The following is a 19,050-nucleotide window of genomic DNA, read 5'->3' on the forward strand; positions in this document are numbered from 1 at the left end:
CGTCGGCTGTGCGCTCAGCCGTGCGCTCAGTCCCGCCCCCAGAGGCGCCGCGCTCCATGACAGCCAGCGGGCGTACCCACGCTGACGCTCAGGCTGCGGAGGCGCAGGCGCAGTCGGGGCGCCTTCGGGGCACCGCCGCGCTTTCCCGTAGCGTGTCTTGAGTCTTTATTTTGCGAAGTGCCGCTAGGCCAGGCAGGTGCTAAAAGCCCGGAGTCGTGGACCCCGGCCAGGTCTCAGCAGCATGGAGGCGCAGGGTGTCGCGGAGGGCGCGGGGCCGGGCGCCGCCAGCGGCGTGCCCCACCCCGCGGCCCTAGCCCCGGCTGCGGCTCCCGCCCTGGCGCCAGCCCCGGTGGCGACCGCGGCCTCGCAGTTCACCCTGCTGGTGATGCAACCCTGTGCTGGGCAGGACGAGGCCGCGGTCCCCGGGGGCAGCGTTGGGGCGGGCAAGCCCGTTAGGTACCTGTGCGAAGGGGCCGGGGATGGCGAAGAGGAGGCTGGGGAGGACGAAGCGGACCTGCTAGACACTTCGGACCCTCCAGGGGGAGGCGAGAGCGCGGCTAGTTTGGAGGATCTGGAGGACGAGGAGACCCACTCGGGGGGCGAGGGCAGCAGCGGGGGCGCCCGGAGGCGGGGCAGCGGCGGGGGCAGCATGAGCAAGACCTGCACCTACGAAGGCTGCAGCGAGACCACGAGCCAGGTGGCCAAGCAGCGCAAGCCGTGGATGTGCAAGAAACACCGCAACAAGATGTACAAGGACAAGTATAAAAAGAAGAAGAGCGACCAGGCCCTGAACTGCGGTGGGACTGCCTCGACTGGCAGCGCGGGAAACGTCAAACTCGAGGTATCAGACTTAGCTGAGGCCTAGGGGTGGGCGGTGGAAGAAGAAACCCAATCTTAACGCAAACCGCATCTCCAGGGCCGGCCCATCCGCTTCCAAATGGGCCGGGTTGTAGTGACTGGGTTAGTGGTTGAGAATTAGAATGTTTGCCCTAAATTAAAGTTTATACCAACATGTGCGAAGCAGTAACAGTTCTGTTGCACCCATATGATAGGTGCTGAAATTTCAGTAAAAATAGTGTGACATCGGCAGAGCTGTCATAGATCTGGGATATGGCTGGAAGGACATAGAGTAAATGTTCGGTCTGGTTCATCGCTAGAGGCTTAGGAACCTAGATGAAGTTGGTCCTTCTGAGAAAGTCATCTCTTTCGGTTTTCACTACTCTTTTCTCAGTATCCAGTTCTCAGTACCTCTATTCGTAATTCTCCTTTATTTAGTACTTTGTTTTTAGTGCCCTGTTCTGTTAACCCTCTTCCTAGTACCCTATTTTTAGTACTACTATACTCAGTTGCCTGTCTGTAGTACCCCTGTACTTAGTACCCTTTTCTTACAACTCTGTGCCCAGTACCCCTATGTTTAGTCCCTTGTTCTCATGTTCTCACTATCCCAATACTTAATATACCTTGTTCTCAGTATCCTTGTTCTTAGTACCCTGTTTTCACTATCCCTTTTCTTAGTACCCCTGAGGGGGGGAAAAAAAGGATGATAATGGGGTGTAAGTCTCAAAAAACTTTTGGATTGTTTGATTTGAACTGAGTCAAAGGTAAAACCAGTGTTCTGGAGTTGGACTTCTGGGTGCAAATCCCTGTTCCATCATTTGCTGGCTGTGTGGCTTGAATAGGTTATGAAACGCTGTAAAATGAGCATTAAAATGGTATGTCATTCACAGTGTTGCTGTGAATATGTGAGCCATTCCATACTGAGTGTTCACACAGTGTCCAGCAACTGGTTCAAGTTTGCAAACCTTTGCTGTTATTATTGTCATTGTTAGTGGTATACTTTGAGGCTGTCACAGATAAGCAGATATTTCTTCTTGTGAGAGCTATGTAATCCCTCAGTGTAGAGAAAAATGTAATTTTGTTACAAGTGATCCAAGCCAAGTATGGTGGCAAGTGCCTGTATACCCAGCTGTACTCGGGAGCGTGAGGTGGGAGGATTGGTTGAGACCAGGGGTTCAAGGCTGCGGTGAGCCTTGTTTGCATCACTGCGCTCCAGCCTGGATGACATAGCGAGACCCTATCTCCTTAAAAAAAAAAAAAAAAAAGTGGTCAAAAAATTTTTTTCTTTAACTGCAAGCTGTCTTAGGGTCTTAGGATGTATTCTAAGTCTTTAAATTTCTTAGTTTCAGGCTGAACTTGAAGTGCTCCATTACTAAAATATTAGACCTTGTAATTGTTTACAAATGTAATGTTCTAGGCCAGGCACAGTGGCTGATACCTGTAAGCCCAGAACTTGGGGAGGCCTAGGAGGGAGGATTGCTTGAGCCCAGGAGTTCGAGACCAGCCTACGTAACATAGGAGACCCCTATCTCAACAAAAAATTTTAAAATTAGCTGGGTATGTTGGCACATGCCTGTGGTCCTAGCTATTCAGGAGGCTGAGGTGGAAAGATCATTGAGCCCAGGAGATTGAGGCTGCAATGAGCCATGATTGTGCCGCTTCACTCCAGCCTGGGTGACAGAGCAAGACTTTGTCTCAAAAACAAAAAGTATAATATTCTAAATATTTCCAAAATCTACAGTTGCCAGTGTGTCATACTTAATTCACACTGGTTAGGACTGAGTGACTTCTCTTTCCCTTAAGTTTTAATCTTTTGGAGTAAGAGGACTCCTTTGAGTATCTGGTGACTTAATGAAGACTCTTCCTAGAAAAATCCACTATGTAACTTTAATTTTGCCTACTAATTAATGGGCTCAGAACTTCTGTAATCTTAGTTTAAAAACTCCCTCAATCCGTATTCTTGTTATATGTTTTACCAAATCTCTGATTATGGGGAATTAGAGAAATAAACACCTGGAAAAGAATGAAAGTTAGTAAAAGTGATCAAGTTTCTTCCTCATTATGTTCCACAGGTGCTCATTCGCTTCAGAATTCTTTGGAGAGGGAGAAAAATAATACTTTTTTTCTTTCTTTTTTTTTGAGACAGAGTCTCACTCTGTTGTTGCTCAGGCTGGAGTACAGTGGTGCGATCTCGGCCAACTAGAACCTCCACCTCCTGGGTTCAAGCAGTTCTTGTGCCTCAGCCTCCTAAGTAGCTGGGATTATAGGCATGCACCACCACCCCCAGCTAATTTTTGTATTTTTAGTAGAGACCGGGTTTCGCCATGTCGGCCAGTCTGGTCTCGAACTCCCGATCCTCCCACCTCAGCCTCCCAAAGTGCTAGGATTACAGGTGTGACCCACCACACCCAGCTTAATAATACTTATTTTCAAGAAAGAAGTAGTTAACCTATGGCTGCTTACTTTTTTTTTTTTTTTTTTTAACTACCTAGCATTTACATCTACAGTAAGAAAAGGTGTAAAAGGCAAATTGATACTGAGAGTCTCTCTCTGCACCTCCCACAAAAAGAACCTCATAATTGACTATTTTGTTATTTATTTACTTATCTAATTTGTAGAGATGGGTCTCACACTGTTGCCCAGGCTGGCCTCAAATTCCTGGGCTCAAGTGACCCTCCCGCCTCAGCCTTCCGAGTAGCTGGGATTACCTCACCATTGCACCCAGCTTCACTATTTTGAAATAATTTGCATGACTTTTTAGGGAAGGGAATTAATTGCTATAAGCAACAAATAATAGCTTACTATCCAATTTGTCTTATATTGTGGGATACTTTATCAGTTCTGAGAAGGTAACAAGATCTGTAAGTCTTTATCTTTGTTAAACTGAGTGAGTGTAAAGAAAACAACAGTGCCAGTCGGGATATAATAAGAGCCAACTATATAGTCCGGTTTTAGTAGTTCAGAGGAGGATAGATCATTGTAGGCTGAGATACTCCAGAAAGGCTTTGCAGAGGAAATGTGACTCAGGATAAACCAGAAAGGATGGGTAATAGTTTACGCTTAATGAGCTGAGTTTCTTATGTGTCAAGCGCTGTGTTAAGCTATAAATGGAGTCTCACAGCCCTTCAGCAGTGGGATAGGTACTATGTTTTACATACATGGAAACTGAGGCACAGAGAGACTAAAGGATTTGGCCTAGGTCATACAGCCAGCAAGTAGTGTACTCAAGCACAAGCAGTCTTATTCTAGAGCCTTCACTTTCACCCCCTTACTGTACTGCTTCCCTAGAATTCTGGTAGATAAAAGGAAAGAGAAGCACATTTTAGTAAAGAGAGAGAAGTAGGAATACAGAAAACACTTTTGTGAAGATAGCAAGTGGACTATTCTGGCTAAAATGTAATAGTTGAGTGGAAAATTTATGAGAGAAACATTTGGAAAGATAGGTTGAAGCTAGTTTTTTCTAGTATTGAATGCCAGCCTATGGGATTTGGGTTTGGAGTCTTTAAATGAAGTGATAATTAGGAAGGAGCAGAGGCTCCTACCCTGATGGAGTGGGTTAAAGTTGAGAGCCTATAGATTTTGAGACTATTTCGAAGATCATTATAATAGGACTGACAGGTGATGACCGTATCTTCTGCTATGCTATGAGCAGCAAGATTAGAAATTAAGGTCTCTATTCCAATGAAGGATTTATTAAGGTAAAAAAATTAAAGAAATTAAGGTATCTAAAATTATTTCTTACACAAGCCGAGGTTAAGTGAGGAACAAGTGTGTATAATGTCTACTCCACCAATCTAAGAACTGTGCTTTATGAGAGACACATAAAGGGACTAGGGATAAATGAATTGACTTCTGTTGGTGGGATTGTTGTTATTAAATACCTGAAAAGCTATCATTTAAGAGAAGGAGTAGACTTATATGGCATAGTTCTGAGGTGACTGGGACTCTTAGGCATAAATCACAAGGAGTATGTATTTCAGCTCAGCTTAAGTAAAGCTACCTAACATTCTACCGAAATATCAGAGCTATTCAAAACCAAATGAAGTGTGGCAAAAGTTGGTAAACTCTGTAGGACAAAGAGCATTGAAAGTTTTTGAAAAAGAATTCCAACATCTGTACAAGTTTGGACTAGATGAGTAAAGGTTATTTTCACTACAAGCTTCTCTATCTAATTCATTATCTAATATTTTGTGATATTAACCTTTTGAATTTGCATAGTGAGGTTGTGAGGGCGGAGGGTACTGTACCGTCAAGTCAATTTCAGCATTCCATTATCTTGCACATAAAAATTAAAGAATCTCATAAATAAAATCAACTCGGGGGTCGGTGGGGGAGGAAGAAGTTATTTTTGTTTCCTCTGGGTATTAGAATTTTCTTTTTACAGTTGTTACGTGTTGAGGCCTAAAATATTTAGGGATGAAATGTTTTCGTAATATAAGGTTGGTAAACTTCTCATAATGAAAGAGATTAAGAGGATATTCTCATAGATAACTCAGAGGCTGGTAGAAAGAAGGCCAAGAGAAAAAAACAGCATAGATAATATTCTAAGTAAAGAACAAAGAGGTTAAATTCATGTAAAGTATGGCTTTCTGGTAAAACATTTATAGTTTTATATTTACTTAGTAAGAATTTTGGATGTGGTATTGTAGCATAGTTTTGTAAGAGTCAGAATATTTCAGTCAGCTAAACAATATTTTGTTATGCCAGCAAAATTGCAAGTATTTAAGATGCAGTCAGGTAACTGGGAGTACCTAACTGGTAATAAGTGCGGCTGATTTTGTTTTTGGGCAGTTAAATCTCAGGGTAATGGTATCGTTTTAGGACTTGCCTGTTTTGTTCATACAGGTGGCAGGAGACTATACTAGTGCTTTTTCAAGCAAGTTTATCTAAATTTTGAAAGATTTGGTTATCAGTTGCTTCTTTAAACAATATTTTACTACTCCCCCATTTGTTTTGGTTGTTAACTGGGTAAAAGCTATCAGATATCTTATTGAGCAGTGCATAATTTGCCTCTGAGTTCATATATTTCATCCAAAGGCAAGCAGATTATGTTTTGGCCTGGATAGCATTATAAAAAGAGAATGGTCAATTCCACTTGGCATTTTTTGTAATGTTGAAAATAGCTCACAAGTAACTCTGCCTCAATCTTAGTGGCCCACCTCTCACACTGTTACTCTATCACACTGTATCACACACTATTAATTTTGAGACCTGTCAAGAGACTAAAGAACCCAGGTTGAAAATCAGGTGGGAGAGGGAGTGAGAAGGAATGTTACATCAAATTAACTGCCGGTATCTTGCCTATAATGAAGAACTTTCCAGTGTTACAGAGACTGGGCAAGAAGAAGGAAGAAATGCAAAGACCTGTTCATTACCTCTTTGAAATGCCTGTAATCATGACTTATTACATTAACTGTTTATCTATTTCCATTTTTATCATTTATCCCAGGAAAGTGCAGATAACATACTCTCCATTGTTAAACAAAGAACAGGATCTTTTGGGGATCGTCCTGCAAGACCTACTCTTTTAGAACAAGTGTTAAATCAAAAAAGACTGGTAAATATCTGTTTGTAAATCAGTTATAAATGTGTTAACAAACTTTTTTGTTATAAATTGAATTATTGAGATTTTTGAGATTTTAACTCATGACATCACACTATACATCAAAATGAATTCCTAATAAGGAGTCAAAGTTTTAAAAAAAGAATCAAAACTTTACCTCAAAAATCTGTAACGAGATTTTTTTTAGCTTATATAGACAAAATCACAGGGAGAAGATTATAAACTTGACTACATAAAAATGAATGCTATAGTCAAAACTAGTGGCAAAATGCACAATAACCTAGAGCAAAAATATGTACAACAAGTATAAAAGACTGTGGTTATTGTGGCTGATATTTTATCACATAAAATATTCCTGGTTGGGCATGGTGGTTCATGCCTGTAATCCTAGCACTTTGGGAGGCCAGGTGGGAGGATCACTTGAGGCTGGGAATTTGAGACCATTCTGGGCAACATAGCGAGACCCCATCTACAAAAAAATTTAAAAAGTAGCTGAGTGTGATGGTATGTAGCTGTAGTCAAGAGGCTGAAACAGGAGGATTGCTTGAGCCCAGGAGTTTGAGGCTGCAATGAGCTGTGATCATACCACTGTACTCCAGCCTAGGCAACAGAGCACCCTATAAATCACTAAACATGATCAGTTTCCTTATATATATATATAAAATATGTTTCCCTCTTTGACAGCTTCAGTCTTAACTGCAAAGAAAGGTTATTACAACAATTCCTATAATTTGATGAGGAAAACCTTTGACTTCAATACATTGCAAAAGATACAAACAGAAAAAAATAGGTGGAATACCATTAAATGATATGGAAAGGTATTCAACATCATTAAAAATAAACAAAAAGTGAAAATTGTTTAAACGATTACCACAATGATGCAATGATGTTGAGACTTTCATGAAATGGGCATCCTCCTGCAGTTAATGGCATTATATATTAGTATAGCACTTTCAGAAAGCAGTGGGCATTATGTACCAGGAGCCATCCCTTTTGACTCAGACATCACATTTAATATGAAGGCATTTACAGGACGTAAATCCTAAATATGGATGGAGTTAAACATAAAGATATTGCCAGGAATATATTTATCATAAATAGTAAAAAGGTAATTGAAGCAACCTAAATGTCCAACGGTGTCATAACAGCTAAGATGATTTTTAAACAACACTATTTAATAAATAGAAAACGTACCAAGATATAATACATATAATGTTGAAATCAGGATTTAATGATAGTATGTTCACTTTATTCAGTTTATCTTTTTGCAACTTATTGGGGCCAAAGATTTTTTCTTTATAAATTTATGTATTTTATTATAAAAACATATTACGGGAGACTGGTAGGATGATTGCTTGAGCCTAGGAGTTCAAGACCGAGTGAGCTATGCTCCCGCCACTGCACTCTAGCATGGGTAACACAGACCCTGTCTCTAATAATCATATGTTAATCATAGTCTGTTATATTTGTTATATTATTACAACTATATTTTAAAATGATGAGTGTACAAAAAGGTATTGGATGTTTTGGAGCAGTTCTATTAGTTTTTTTCCTGAAATTTTGGTATATACCTATATATATACACATATATAAATGCACACCTATATACACAATTTTAAATTTCTTTATGAAGACTTAGTTGGCTAATGAGAAACTTGACTTCTAGCACTAGTTTATATGTATGTACAAACTGGCATTTAGCTGCTATTTTCACATGTGGCTCCCTTTCATCTCCATTTTTTTTCTTGCTATAATCCTGGGTCAGTGCTCTTTGTTCTTACGTATTTCAAGAGATATATTTGCTGGCATATTATAGAAGGCGTTTCCTTTGTGTACAAAGTCACCAATAACAGACTTCACCTGTTATTTTTAGGTTTTAGTATTTTGATGTGTGACATCACATTATTTTCAGTTTGCAGCTTAGTTGCAGTGCATCAGATGTAAAAGTGATTTTGATTCAGGCATATTTTTGTGAAATATTGTGTCGTGTAGGGACACATCAGAGTAATTTCATAGCATGAAAACAGTCTAATCACATAGATTAATGCTATTAATAATTTTTTTCTTTTCTTTCTAAGTCGTTACTAAGAAGTCCAGAAGTAGTGCAATTTTTACAGAAACAGCAACAACTATTAAATCAGCAAGTTTTGGAGCAAAGACAGCAGCAGTTTCCAGGAGCATCAATGTGAGGGAACTTATCAAGAACATCTACATGGTTTTTATCTTACTGTAATAGATGAGCATATTTTTTTACCACATATAAATGGGGTAATAATATATGCCTGTAGAACATAAACATTTTCCTGTAAATGTATGTGTGCATTTGGGGATAAATAAGTATTGCACTTTGTGCATCTAATCTTTCAGATTACTATGAGTTTGAAGAAGTCAGCTTATCTTTCCAAAATAACATTTAATTATAATGTTTTTTAAATATATATTCCTCTTCAGTCATTGTTACTGAAGGTAATGAAGCAGTTACTTTCTGTGGAAGTCATAAAGTTAATAGATATTAATCTTGACTCATCTAGCTCAGTGGTTCTCATCAAGGATCCATTTGATTGTCATAGTGACCTTGAAAACCATTGGTTTTTAGTGAGTGGTCAGGAATGCTAAATGTTCTGCAGTATCAGGGGTAGTCCCACATACTAAGGATTGTCTCACCCACAGTGCCAAAAACACTCCTAAGAAATGTTGATGGCTATTTTGTGGTGCTAACATGTAGTTGGGGCACCTATAATTGGGTTCTCTTAATAACCTTTCTTTTCAGTTAAGACTGAAGCTGTCAGAGAGGTAAGCACATTTTATATAGATGTAAGGAAAGTGATTATTGTTTAATATCTGTGAATTTAGGATGTGCATCTCTTTTCAGAGGTGTGCTAGTAAAACCTGAGGGATTAACTAAGCACAGTGGGATGTGTCTCTTACAGTTGGCTTCTGTCTTTCATGTTACCTGTTAGTGTTGATCTCTTAAAGCAGATATTTCTTGTTTGTTGAATTTGTGAACAGTATAGATCTCAGCCCACCAATGCCAAGACAAAATTATTTTTCTTATACTTATTTTTATTAAACAAAATGAAAAAGATCCTTTTCAAAAAGGAGATCCTGAAAATAAAACTAACAGTCCAGCATTTTGTCATTGTTTTTCACAATTGAGCTATCTCAAAACTGCTATTCCTAAGTAATGTTCAAAAATGATGGGTAATCTGGATACTTTTTCCTTATACTTTCTCCTAGGAAAACTTTAAAACTTTTAAAAAGACAAACCTACCAATAGGAATAACAAATTAAATGTCAAGAGAATATATCCAATATTAGGATATAAATGTATGTGTCTCAAGTTTAACTATACAAAAATTTGTTACTTGTTTTTTAAACTCTATATATAGTTAAACTTAATCATGACTGTTCTGAGAAGTACTTATGGAAAGCAAGAATGTTTTTGTTCATTTTTTAATGTGTGTGTTTTTACTTGCATATCTGTTTGCTTTTAACAAAATTAATTCATTAAAGTCCAGTTGTTGACCTTTGAGTTGGCTGATTTCTTTATTCTGTTCTTTAGTTTATTCTTACTAGACGCAGAGGAATTCTAGTCTTGGTTTTAAAAGTCTCAAGTTGGAATCTTTCAAATGTTTACTGATTTATAATGTCCCATTTCTTTTTCTAGAATTAGAAAATATGATTAATATGAATATTGTCAAATAGTTCTAATTGCTTTTGTATAACTCATTGAAATGGAAATTTTAGTATTTTAAAAAATCATTATTACACCCTCAGTTTGTAACTGTCTTTAGTTTCTAACTTCCTTAGCTAGAAAAATTAATGTTCTACTCATGACCACAGATACTGCTGAAGGTCCATAGATTAGGGCCTGTGTTCAGATAGCAGTTTATTTGAAAATGGACTGACTTCCCTCACTATAGAAAAAAAAAAAAATCTGATTTAAATACCTCTTTTATTGAGTTTGAAGGTAACAGTTGTTTTTAAAACATTTTAATGAAAATACTTGACATGTTTAATAATCAGGTGAGTTGATCTCACCTTTCAATCAAAAGATAAGCTATTTCCCTGATTACCCCTGACATATAGTACTCCATCTTCCATTGGTTGTTTGGATTATTCTAAACCACTGGAGATGAACTTTCTAAAAAATCATCTACTGCAGCAAAATAAATCTTTCCTCTTCAGAGCTTTACCCTAGTAGCAGAAAAGGATGTAGCCTGTCTTAAGATGTATTCCATAAGCACAGACGCCGATTTTTATGAGCTATTTGTAGCTTGGGCTTTAGAGGACCCGACAGTGTGTGCAGCATGAAAACCCAAATGGAAAGCTGAGGAAGAAGCCAGAAGACAAGCTATGACTAGCGGGAGTTGGTTTGTGTTCCTCCTATAATTACACCTCGAACGATTTACTTTTCTTAAATTGGAGACCATAGTCAGCACTAATCAGATTTTATACCGGTTGCCTTTGAAAATCTAATAAGCAGCAGGATATGTTAATAGTAATATATTAATTAACATTACATATTAGCATTAAAATTGTTAGTGTTTATTATGGCAATATGGTTATATCATTAAACTATACGTGCATACCTGTACTTCACCATCATGCTGATTATCTGAAAATCATCTGCAGAAACGTGGGGGCACAGTGAGGGTAATTGTGACAGCAGTCCTTTTCAGAAAATGAAGGAAACCAGCCAATACGGTGGCTCACACCTGTAATCCCAGCACTTTAGGGGGCCAAGGCAGGCAGATCACTTGAGCCTGGGAGTTTGAGACCAGCCTGGGTAACATGGTGAAACCCTGTCTCTACAAAAATACAAAAATTATCTGGGCATGGTGGTGCCCCCAGCTACTCAGAAGGCTGAGGTGGGAGGATTGCTTGAGTCCAGGAGGTTGAGGCTGCAGTGAGCCCTGATCCTGCCACTGCACTCCAGCCTGGGTGACACAGCAAGACTCTCTCCATAAACAAACAAAAAAAAAAAAAAAAAAAAAAAAAATGAGGGAAACTGAGTATTAGAGACATCAATATTTTTCTAAGAAAACCTAAAATTGTCTGCTAGTATGGAAACTCAAGTTTGCTTCATAGCAGGGTGTGCTGAGACTCTTAGTTTTGAGTTTCTCTTGTACTTGCAGAGCCAGCCTTTTCTTTTTAAACTGTCCATCATGACATGTACACCCTGCCTCTTGGGGTAATTAGGTGGACCCTTTTGGCCAGGGAAATGCTTGTCCAAGAAAAAACAAACATTGATCTCTTATCTGGGTGCCCTTCTCTGGATAACATGCCCAAATGATATGTTACTGTGTCTCTATTTCTTGTTCACCTCTTTAATGCCAACAACAAAGAATCAATTGCCTTTTGCAATTAGTCCCAGACATTTGCTACCTTTAATGAGTTATACAGTCCACCCAGTATCTCACTTTCCTCAACATGTCCTGCTTTGTTAGCAATTGAAAGTGACTCTAGCCCCTGCCCAGGCCAGGCATTGCCCATTCTGAAGGGCAAGAACAACTTAGAACTGAGACATTCAGAGCAATTCTCAGGTACCCAGTTTGGAGAGGAAGGCTGAGTGCTGAATGCTTTCTGAGCAGCAGCTCACCAGTCCCTGAGTGTCTCTCTGGCTATGTGCTGAAGGTCAGATGCTGGGGCCACTGTGGTGACTATGCCAAGCACAGCAGTGTCAGGAATGGCAGTGTCCTCAGAGGCCAGTGCTGCCTGACTGCCTACACTGTGCCCTTGCTGGGAAATGTAATAGCTCACCCTTAGTGTTAGTAATGGTGATGCAAGACTTTTTTGCTCCTTAGTTCAGCTAAATCTGGGTTCTTGTCTCACAGCCAGGAAAAATTAGGTGCGAGGGCACATTGAAGGGTGAGGAGGGCAGAATTTACTAAGCAAAAAGAAAGCTCTCACCAAAAAAGGTGGGGGGCGGGGTACCACCAGTAGGCTCCCACCTCACAAATTGAATACCAGGTCACCACAAACAAGCTGAAGAGACCAGGCCCCTCCCCTGGATAAGGCATGAATTCCTGGTGACTCTGCCCTATTCCCTCAGTGCACATATGGGCCCTTAGTCTGAACCATTCCATATTGACTTATTTCTCATATTATGCACGTGTTAAGGGAAAGAATTTTTCACTGTGGGTGTGTTTAGGTAAGCCCCCTGAGCGCAATGACCTGGACAGGTCAGAGGTTCTCTGGTACCCTTCCCTATCTGCCTAGGCATTTGGCTATCTCCTACCTCTATCAATAGGAGGCAGGAATTGATGGGTTTACTTTTAGCAACCAAAATGGCAAGGCTTCTCACGTGTTCTTGGAAAATCAAGAACAGAAATCTCTTAAATAGCTGACATACAGGCATAGCAAGTTGAACAAGATATTGATCAGAACCAGAGTAGCAACCGTATCATAAACTGCAGGTACTGCCTGTATTTTGTGATAAGCTGCTTATCTGAGACCTCTTGATGAACAGCAGGCAAAGTTTTATCAACATGCCAAACACCTGAATGATAGGCACAACTACAGCTTTCCTACTGTTTCAGTGTGTTAGATAACTGAAAAGCCCCACAGCGCAGTGGCTCAAATAACAACTTATTTTTTTTTCTTTTTCCTCACAGTGTTGTGGGTTGGCTGAGCTGAGCTGAGAGTTTCTTCTGGTAGTCTTGCTTGGGGCATCTCATGAGGCCACAGTCAGATGGCAGCATGGCTGTGACTGGACAGTCAAGATGACCTCCCATCCTCCACAGCTGGAGGCTTCAAACCAAAGGCCCCTGTGCCGGTCCAACCCATGCTCAGTTTTTGTCATTTTTACACTTTCAGTAATTAAATTGCTTTTCCATTTTGTAATAGTTGAAAAATAATTCAAAACAAAAATATTTTGTGATACGTGAAAATTATATGAAATTCAAATTTCAGTGTCCACAAAGTTTTACTGGAACATAACCACAACCACGCTTATTCACTTATATATAATTTACAGTTCCTTTTGCACTACAGTGGCAGTGCTGAGTGGTTGTGACAATCACAGAGACCACATGGCCCACAAAGCCAAAAATATTTACTATCTGGGCCTTTAGAAATTCTGCTGGCCCCTTCTCCAGAGCCTCTGTCCATCATAGTCATCTCTTTTTTTTTTTTTGAGATGGAGTTTTGCTCGTCGCCCAGGCTGGAAAAGAATGTTGCGATCTCGGCTCACTGCAAACTCTGCCTCCTGAATTCAAGAAATTCTCCAACTCAGCCTCTTGAGTAGCAAGGATTAGAGGTATGTGCCACCACACCTGGCTAATTTTTTTTTTTTTTGAATTTTTAGAGAGACTGGGTTTCACCATGTTAGCCAGACTGGTATCAAACTCCTGACCTCAGGTGATCTACCTGCCTTGGCATCCCAAAGTGCTGGGATTACAGGCGTGAGCCACTGCACCTGGCCCACAGACATCTCTTCATTCAGTAGTCTAGCATGGGGGCTTGCTCCCAAGAGTAACGTTCCAAGAAGATATGCCCCAAAGTGCAAGTACTCATTCAAACCTCTGCTTGCATAATGCTTGCTTGTTGCGGGAAGTCAGGGACCCTGAACGGAGGGACCGGCTGAAGCCACAGCAGAAGAATATAAATCGTGATGATTTCATGGACATTTATTAGTTCCCCAAATTAATACTTTTATAATTTTTTATGCCTGTCTTTAATGTCTTAATCCCATCATCTTTGTAAACTGAGGATGAATGTCGCCTCAGGACCCTGTGATGATTGCGTTAACTGCACAGATTGTTTGTAGAGCATGTGTATTTGAATATGAAATCTGGCACCTTAAGAACATGATAACAGCAATTTTCAGGGAATAAGGGAGATAACTTTAAAGTCTGACTGTGGGCTGGGTGGAAAAGAGCCATATTTCTCTTATTACCGAAAACGGGTAAGATAAGTATCACTGAATTCTTTCCCCAGTAAGGAATATTAATAATTAACTGCCCTGGGAAAAGAATGCATTCCCAGGGTGGGGCCACTAAAATGGCCGCCCTGGGAGTGTCTGCCTTACACAGATGTAAATAGGGATGAAACACGCCCTAGGGTCCTGCAGCGCCCCCAGGCTTGCTAGGATTAGGAAATTCCAGCCTGGCAAATTCTAGTCAGACCGGTTCTCTGCTCTTGAACCTTGTTTATCAATGACAACGCATGCACAGCTGGACATGGACGTTCATTAGTGATTCTAGTTTCGCCCTGACCTCCTGCCTTGTGATCTTTTGTCGTCCTTGAAGCATGTGATCTCTGTGACCCACACCCTATTCATGCACTCCCTACCCTTTGAAAATTGCTGATAAAAACTTTTTGGTTTTACGGCTCAGGTAGCATCACGGAACCTGCCGACATGTGGTATCTCCCCTGGACACTCAGCTTTAAAATTTCTCTCTTTTGTACTCTTTCCCTTTATTTCTCAGACCAGCCGACACTTTGGGAAAATAGAAAAGGACTCACGTTGAATTACTGGGGGAGAATTTCCCTCGATACTTGCTAACATGCCATTGGCCAAATTAGGTCACACAGCTAACCCAAAGTCATGCGGGTGGCCATCAACACTGGGATGTGTGTGGCTCATTGGAGGTCATTGAAGTAAAACCTCCCATAGTTACACAGTAAGTTAGTCAAATTCTTGGTTTATTGGACAGCTGACAGCTGTAAGAAGGACCCTATGTTAATGGAAATGGATACAACCTAATAACATGAACAACAGATAATGGTTTTTAACCATTAACTTCCATTGATGATGGTTCTGATTAGAGCACAAGATAACTAGTGAAATGAGAGTTCCCTTAGCCCCCTTGCAGGGCATGCCACAAGGGTATGGCTCTCTCCTTTCGTCTCCCTGTTGCTCAAACCCATAGGAGGAGCATGCAGACAGGCAGGTGCAGAGGCCTTGGGGAGCGCTTTTGGGCTTCGGCCTAACGGCAGCATCTAGGGATGGCTGGCTGTGACTCCTGAATCCCAGGTGGCTGTGTGTTACAGTGTGCTCTTTCAGCTCTGCCGTCTGCAGATGGATTATGTTAATCAGCTCGATAGACCCTGTACCTTATCGTAAGGGCAGTGTCCAGTGTGACGGGTTTCTGTACCCCACGTTCTTGCCCAGCATACCAGAAGAGTCGGATGACACGTGGACTTGAAGGATGAGTGCAAGGTTTTATTGAGCGGTGGAGGCTCTCAGCAAGACGGATGCAGAACCAGAAGTGGGGCACGGAATGAGAAGGTGCTCTTCCTCTGGAGTCCTGCCGTTCTTGTTTGACATTGAGATGCCTCTTCCCTTCTCTGCCGTGCGCCCTGCCACTCCCACTCTTTGTCACTCTCTGCCACTCTCTTTCTCTGCTCCTCTCAATGTTCAGCCACTTGTGTCTGTGCCTGCTAAGGTCTCAGGTTTATATGGCCATGGGATGGGGGCATGGCAGGCCAGAGTGGTCTTGGGAAATGCAACATTTGGGTGCAAAAACAAGAATCCCTGTTCTCACTTAGGTCTGTGGGCACAGGCCCAAGGGTGGATCCCTCGCCTGGGACCCCACTCTTCTCTACCCAGCACTTCCCTGCCTCCCTCCAGTATCAGTCAGTAGTAGAGTCTTGTGATAGGCTGGATAATGGCCCCCCAAGATATCCATGTGCTAATTCCCAGGATTTGTTGATGTTGTCTTATGTGGCGAAAGGAACTTTGCAGGGGTGCTTAAGTTGAGCATTCTGAGATGGAGAGATCAACCTGAATTACCTGGATGGGCTCAGAATGTAATCACAGGTGTCCTTACAAGAGGAACGCTTGCTTACAGAAGAAGAAATAGGAGATGTGATGATGGAAGCAACAGGTTAGAGAGATTCAAGAAAAGCATAGCCAGCCAAGCGAATGCAGGCAGCCTCCAGAAGCTAAAAAAATAAAAATAAAAATAAAAAAAAGCAAGAGAACGATTCCCCCTAGAGCTTCCAGAAGGAACTAGCCATGCCACCACCTTGTCATTATCCCAGTGAGACAGATTTCAAACTTCTGGACTCAAGAACTGTAAGGGTAAGAACTGTAAAATAAATTTATGCTGTTTTAAGCCACAAAATTTGTGGCACTTTTTTACAGCAGCAACAGGAAATTAATAAAAGTCTTCCAGTGCTAGGGGTTGAATCTCATCACATTTCTAAGGCAAGCACTGCTTAGTATCTTGCTTATTTAAAATATAAACTTAGCTAGTATAAACAATAGTGACCAACTAGATTGTATGCTATAATACTTGTAACTAAATGTAAGAAAAATGATTGCACACTCTTTGTTTTCTTGTTTGTTTTGAGACAGAGTCTCACTCTGTTGCCCAGGCTAGAGTGCAGTGGCACAATCTTGGCTCACTGCAACCTCCACCTCTCCGGTTCAAGCTCTTCTTGTGCCTCAGCCTCCTGAGTAGCTGGGACTACAGGCACACACCACCACACCCAGCTAACTTTTGCGTTTTTAGTAGAGACAGGGTTTTGCCATTTTGGCCAGACTAGTCTCCAGCTCCTGACCTCAGCTGATCCACCCACCTCGGCCTCGCAAAGTGCTGGGATTATAGGCATGAGCCACCGCACCCAGCCAATTGCATACCCTGGATCAAAAAACCATTTCCCTCAAGTTAGAATATGTGATATTTATTGTACATTGAGTGCCCTCTGCTGCTTACCCAAAGCTCTCTAAACCTTAACCAAACTCGTAAAGCTTATAAGCAGTGGGACAATTTGGAGCCTTAAACTCCCAAATTCTGAAATGTCTTCCGACACGATTTTCCACAGCAATCTGTAGCGTGTCTGGAGCAAGGATGGGGGGATCATGATTCAGGGGTCCCCAAGGAGGGTCTATCATAGACTGTTGCTTTTTAAAGTAACCAGTAGCAATGCTTTAAACTGTCATTGCAGATTTAAGAACCTGTGGTCCAAATGTCTCAGTTTAGTATGTAAAACCCTTTACCTCCAAGCTCCTGCCGATTTCTGCCTCTCTCCTTTACTTCAAGCCATCGTGATTTACATGGTATAATGCTAATGGATCACTGTTTCACAGAAGTTCTTTCCATCCTTTTAGTTCTTTTCCACTCCTGCAGCAAGATGAAGAGCTCTCTCTTGTCCTTCAGCACTGAGCTTTGTATTTCCTTTTTATGCCAAACCAGGAAAAACAAATAGTAACTTTGCCAACTTTTGTTTGCAAACGCCCTTCATAGTAATCTATAATCTCACCAACTCCTTTAGAAAACAATCATCAATGTAACATTTTTTTCATCATGTATGAAAGAAATGATTTTAAGTTTAAAATATTTTATTGTATATCAACATGTTTTAAACATTGTACTATAATCATTTCAGTATACCTTTAAATATTTTATTAAGACAAATTTCACTTTCCACAGTCATGTAGTGATGGGCTCTATTTAATTTGTTTTAAAATAACTGAGTCAAGAAAAGCAAGTGTGTGAACAATGAATTGTAAAATGGTATAATATTTAGCTTGAAGACTGAATGTATAAGAAAGTATATACTATTATGGCATCAGAAAAGACAAAACACTTTTACAGTATGATGTTTGGAATATTTGAAATTAAACATCAGTGGATCATTTTGATAATATTTATGTATTTATTTTTTGAGATGAAGTCTCGCTCTGTCGCCCAGGCTGGAGTGCAATGGCAAGATCTCGTCTCACTGCCACCTCAACCTCCCAGTTTCAAACGATTCTCCTGCCTCAGCCTCCTGAGTAGCTGGGATTACAGGTGCCCTCCACCATGCCCGGCTAATTTTTGTATTTTTAGCAGAGACAGGGTTTCACCATGTTGGCCAGGCTGGTCTCGAACTCCTGACCTCAGGTGATCTACTCACCTTGGCCTCCCAAAGTGCTGGGATTACAGGCATGAACCACCGCTCCTGGCCTATTTTGATAATTTTTAGGCTTTTCCTTCCTAAATGATGAGACTAGAGAGAAGTTAGCCTGCCACTTGCAAGCGTTCTCTCCAAATAACACATTGCAGGTGTGAATTCTGTTTGGCTTAAAAACCAAACTGAATATAATTTTCCTTATATTTACTCCATTTAACATTGGCATTTAGATGAAGAGTCATTCTGAGGCCATACCTAACATTTTTATCAGATGCATGCAAATAATGGAACCATCAGTCATCATGCAGAGGTAAACTTTCAGAATTAGTGTCTTTTTGTTAACTTGGTCTTATAACATCAAAATTCTTTATGCTTGTCATACTCAAATTCACATTATGAAAACAAATTAAATGCTTAGAATAAAAGCAATTTTAACTGTTTAACTGCTAAAGCTACTTTTCCATGCTACTGCTATGCAGCTGGATAACTATTTCCAAACTGAAACACAAGTGCGCTTTTCTGATCCCTATCTGCTGTGCATGGTCACATGATATGCAATTGGAGGCTTGCAATGCATTTTATTTTGAAAGGGAGAAGCTAAATACTTACTGATATTTTTAAAGGAAGAGTTAAAAACAACTACCATTTCTGCCTTTACAATGTGATCCCCAAAAGCCTTTCTAAGCAAACAGTAGCTGGCAAATGCTGAAAATGAATAAACAGAATCCCTGTCCTTAAACACGTCCCAGGCTGGCAGAGAGAAGGATAAGTAAACAGGGTGGTGCAGGAACTGATACGGACCA

The 19,050-nt window shown here is 40.7% G+C and overlaps 1 protein-coding gene across 2 annotated transcripts; it reads left to right on the forward strand.

Moving 5' to 3' along the window:
- The first annotated feature begins 103 nt into the window (after window positions 1–103).
- RFXAP (regulatory factor X associated protein) lies at window positions 104–18,686 on the forward strand. Of its 2 annotated transcripts, XM_005585680.4 has the most exons (3): window positions 104–841; window positions 6,287–6,394; window positions 8,479–9,932. In XM_005585680.4, exons 1-3 carry the CDS (start codon window positions 242–244, stop codon window positions 8,587–8,589), a joined length of 819 nt encoding a protein of 272 aa, XP_005585737.3. In that variant the 5' UTR covers window positions 104–241; the 3' UTR covers window positions 8,590–9,932. The 2 variants fall into 2 exon arrangements, with proteins under 2 accessions (XP_005585737.3, XP_065389234.1); XM_065533162.2 differs by lacking the exons at window positions 6,287–6,394; window positions 8,479–9,932 and adding an exon at window positions 13,542–18,686.
- The last annotated feature ends 364 nt before the right edge of the window (window positions 18,687–19,050 follow it).

This window comes from Macaca fascicularis, chromosome 17, assembly GCF_037993035.2.
Source record: "Macaca fascicularis isolate 582-1 chromosome 17, T2T-MFA8v1.1".
NCBI classification, from domain to species: Eukaryota; Metazoa; Chordata; class Mammalia; order Primates; family Cercopithecidae; genus Macaca; species Macaca fascicularis.

Bases quoted from the DNA above. Each gene is read 5' to 3' on its own strand.
- RFXAP (XM_005585680.4), top strand. From the start codon at position 242: ATGGAGGCGCAGGGTGTCGCGGAGGGCGCGGGGCCGGGCGCCGCCAGC. The intron at 842-6,286 runs GTATCAGACTTA...CATTTATCCCAG, and splicing joins CGGGAAACGTCAAACTCGAG to GAAAGTGCAGATAACATACT. The intron at 6,395-8,478 runs GTAAATATCTGT...TTTCTTTCTAAG, and splicing joins TGTTAAATCAAAAAAGACTG to TCGTTACTAAGAAGTCCAGA.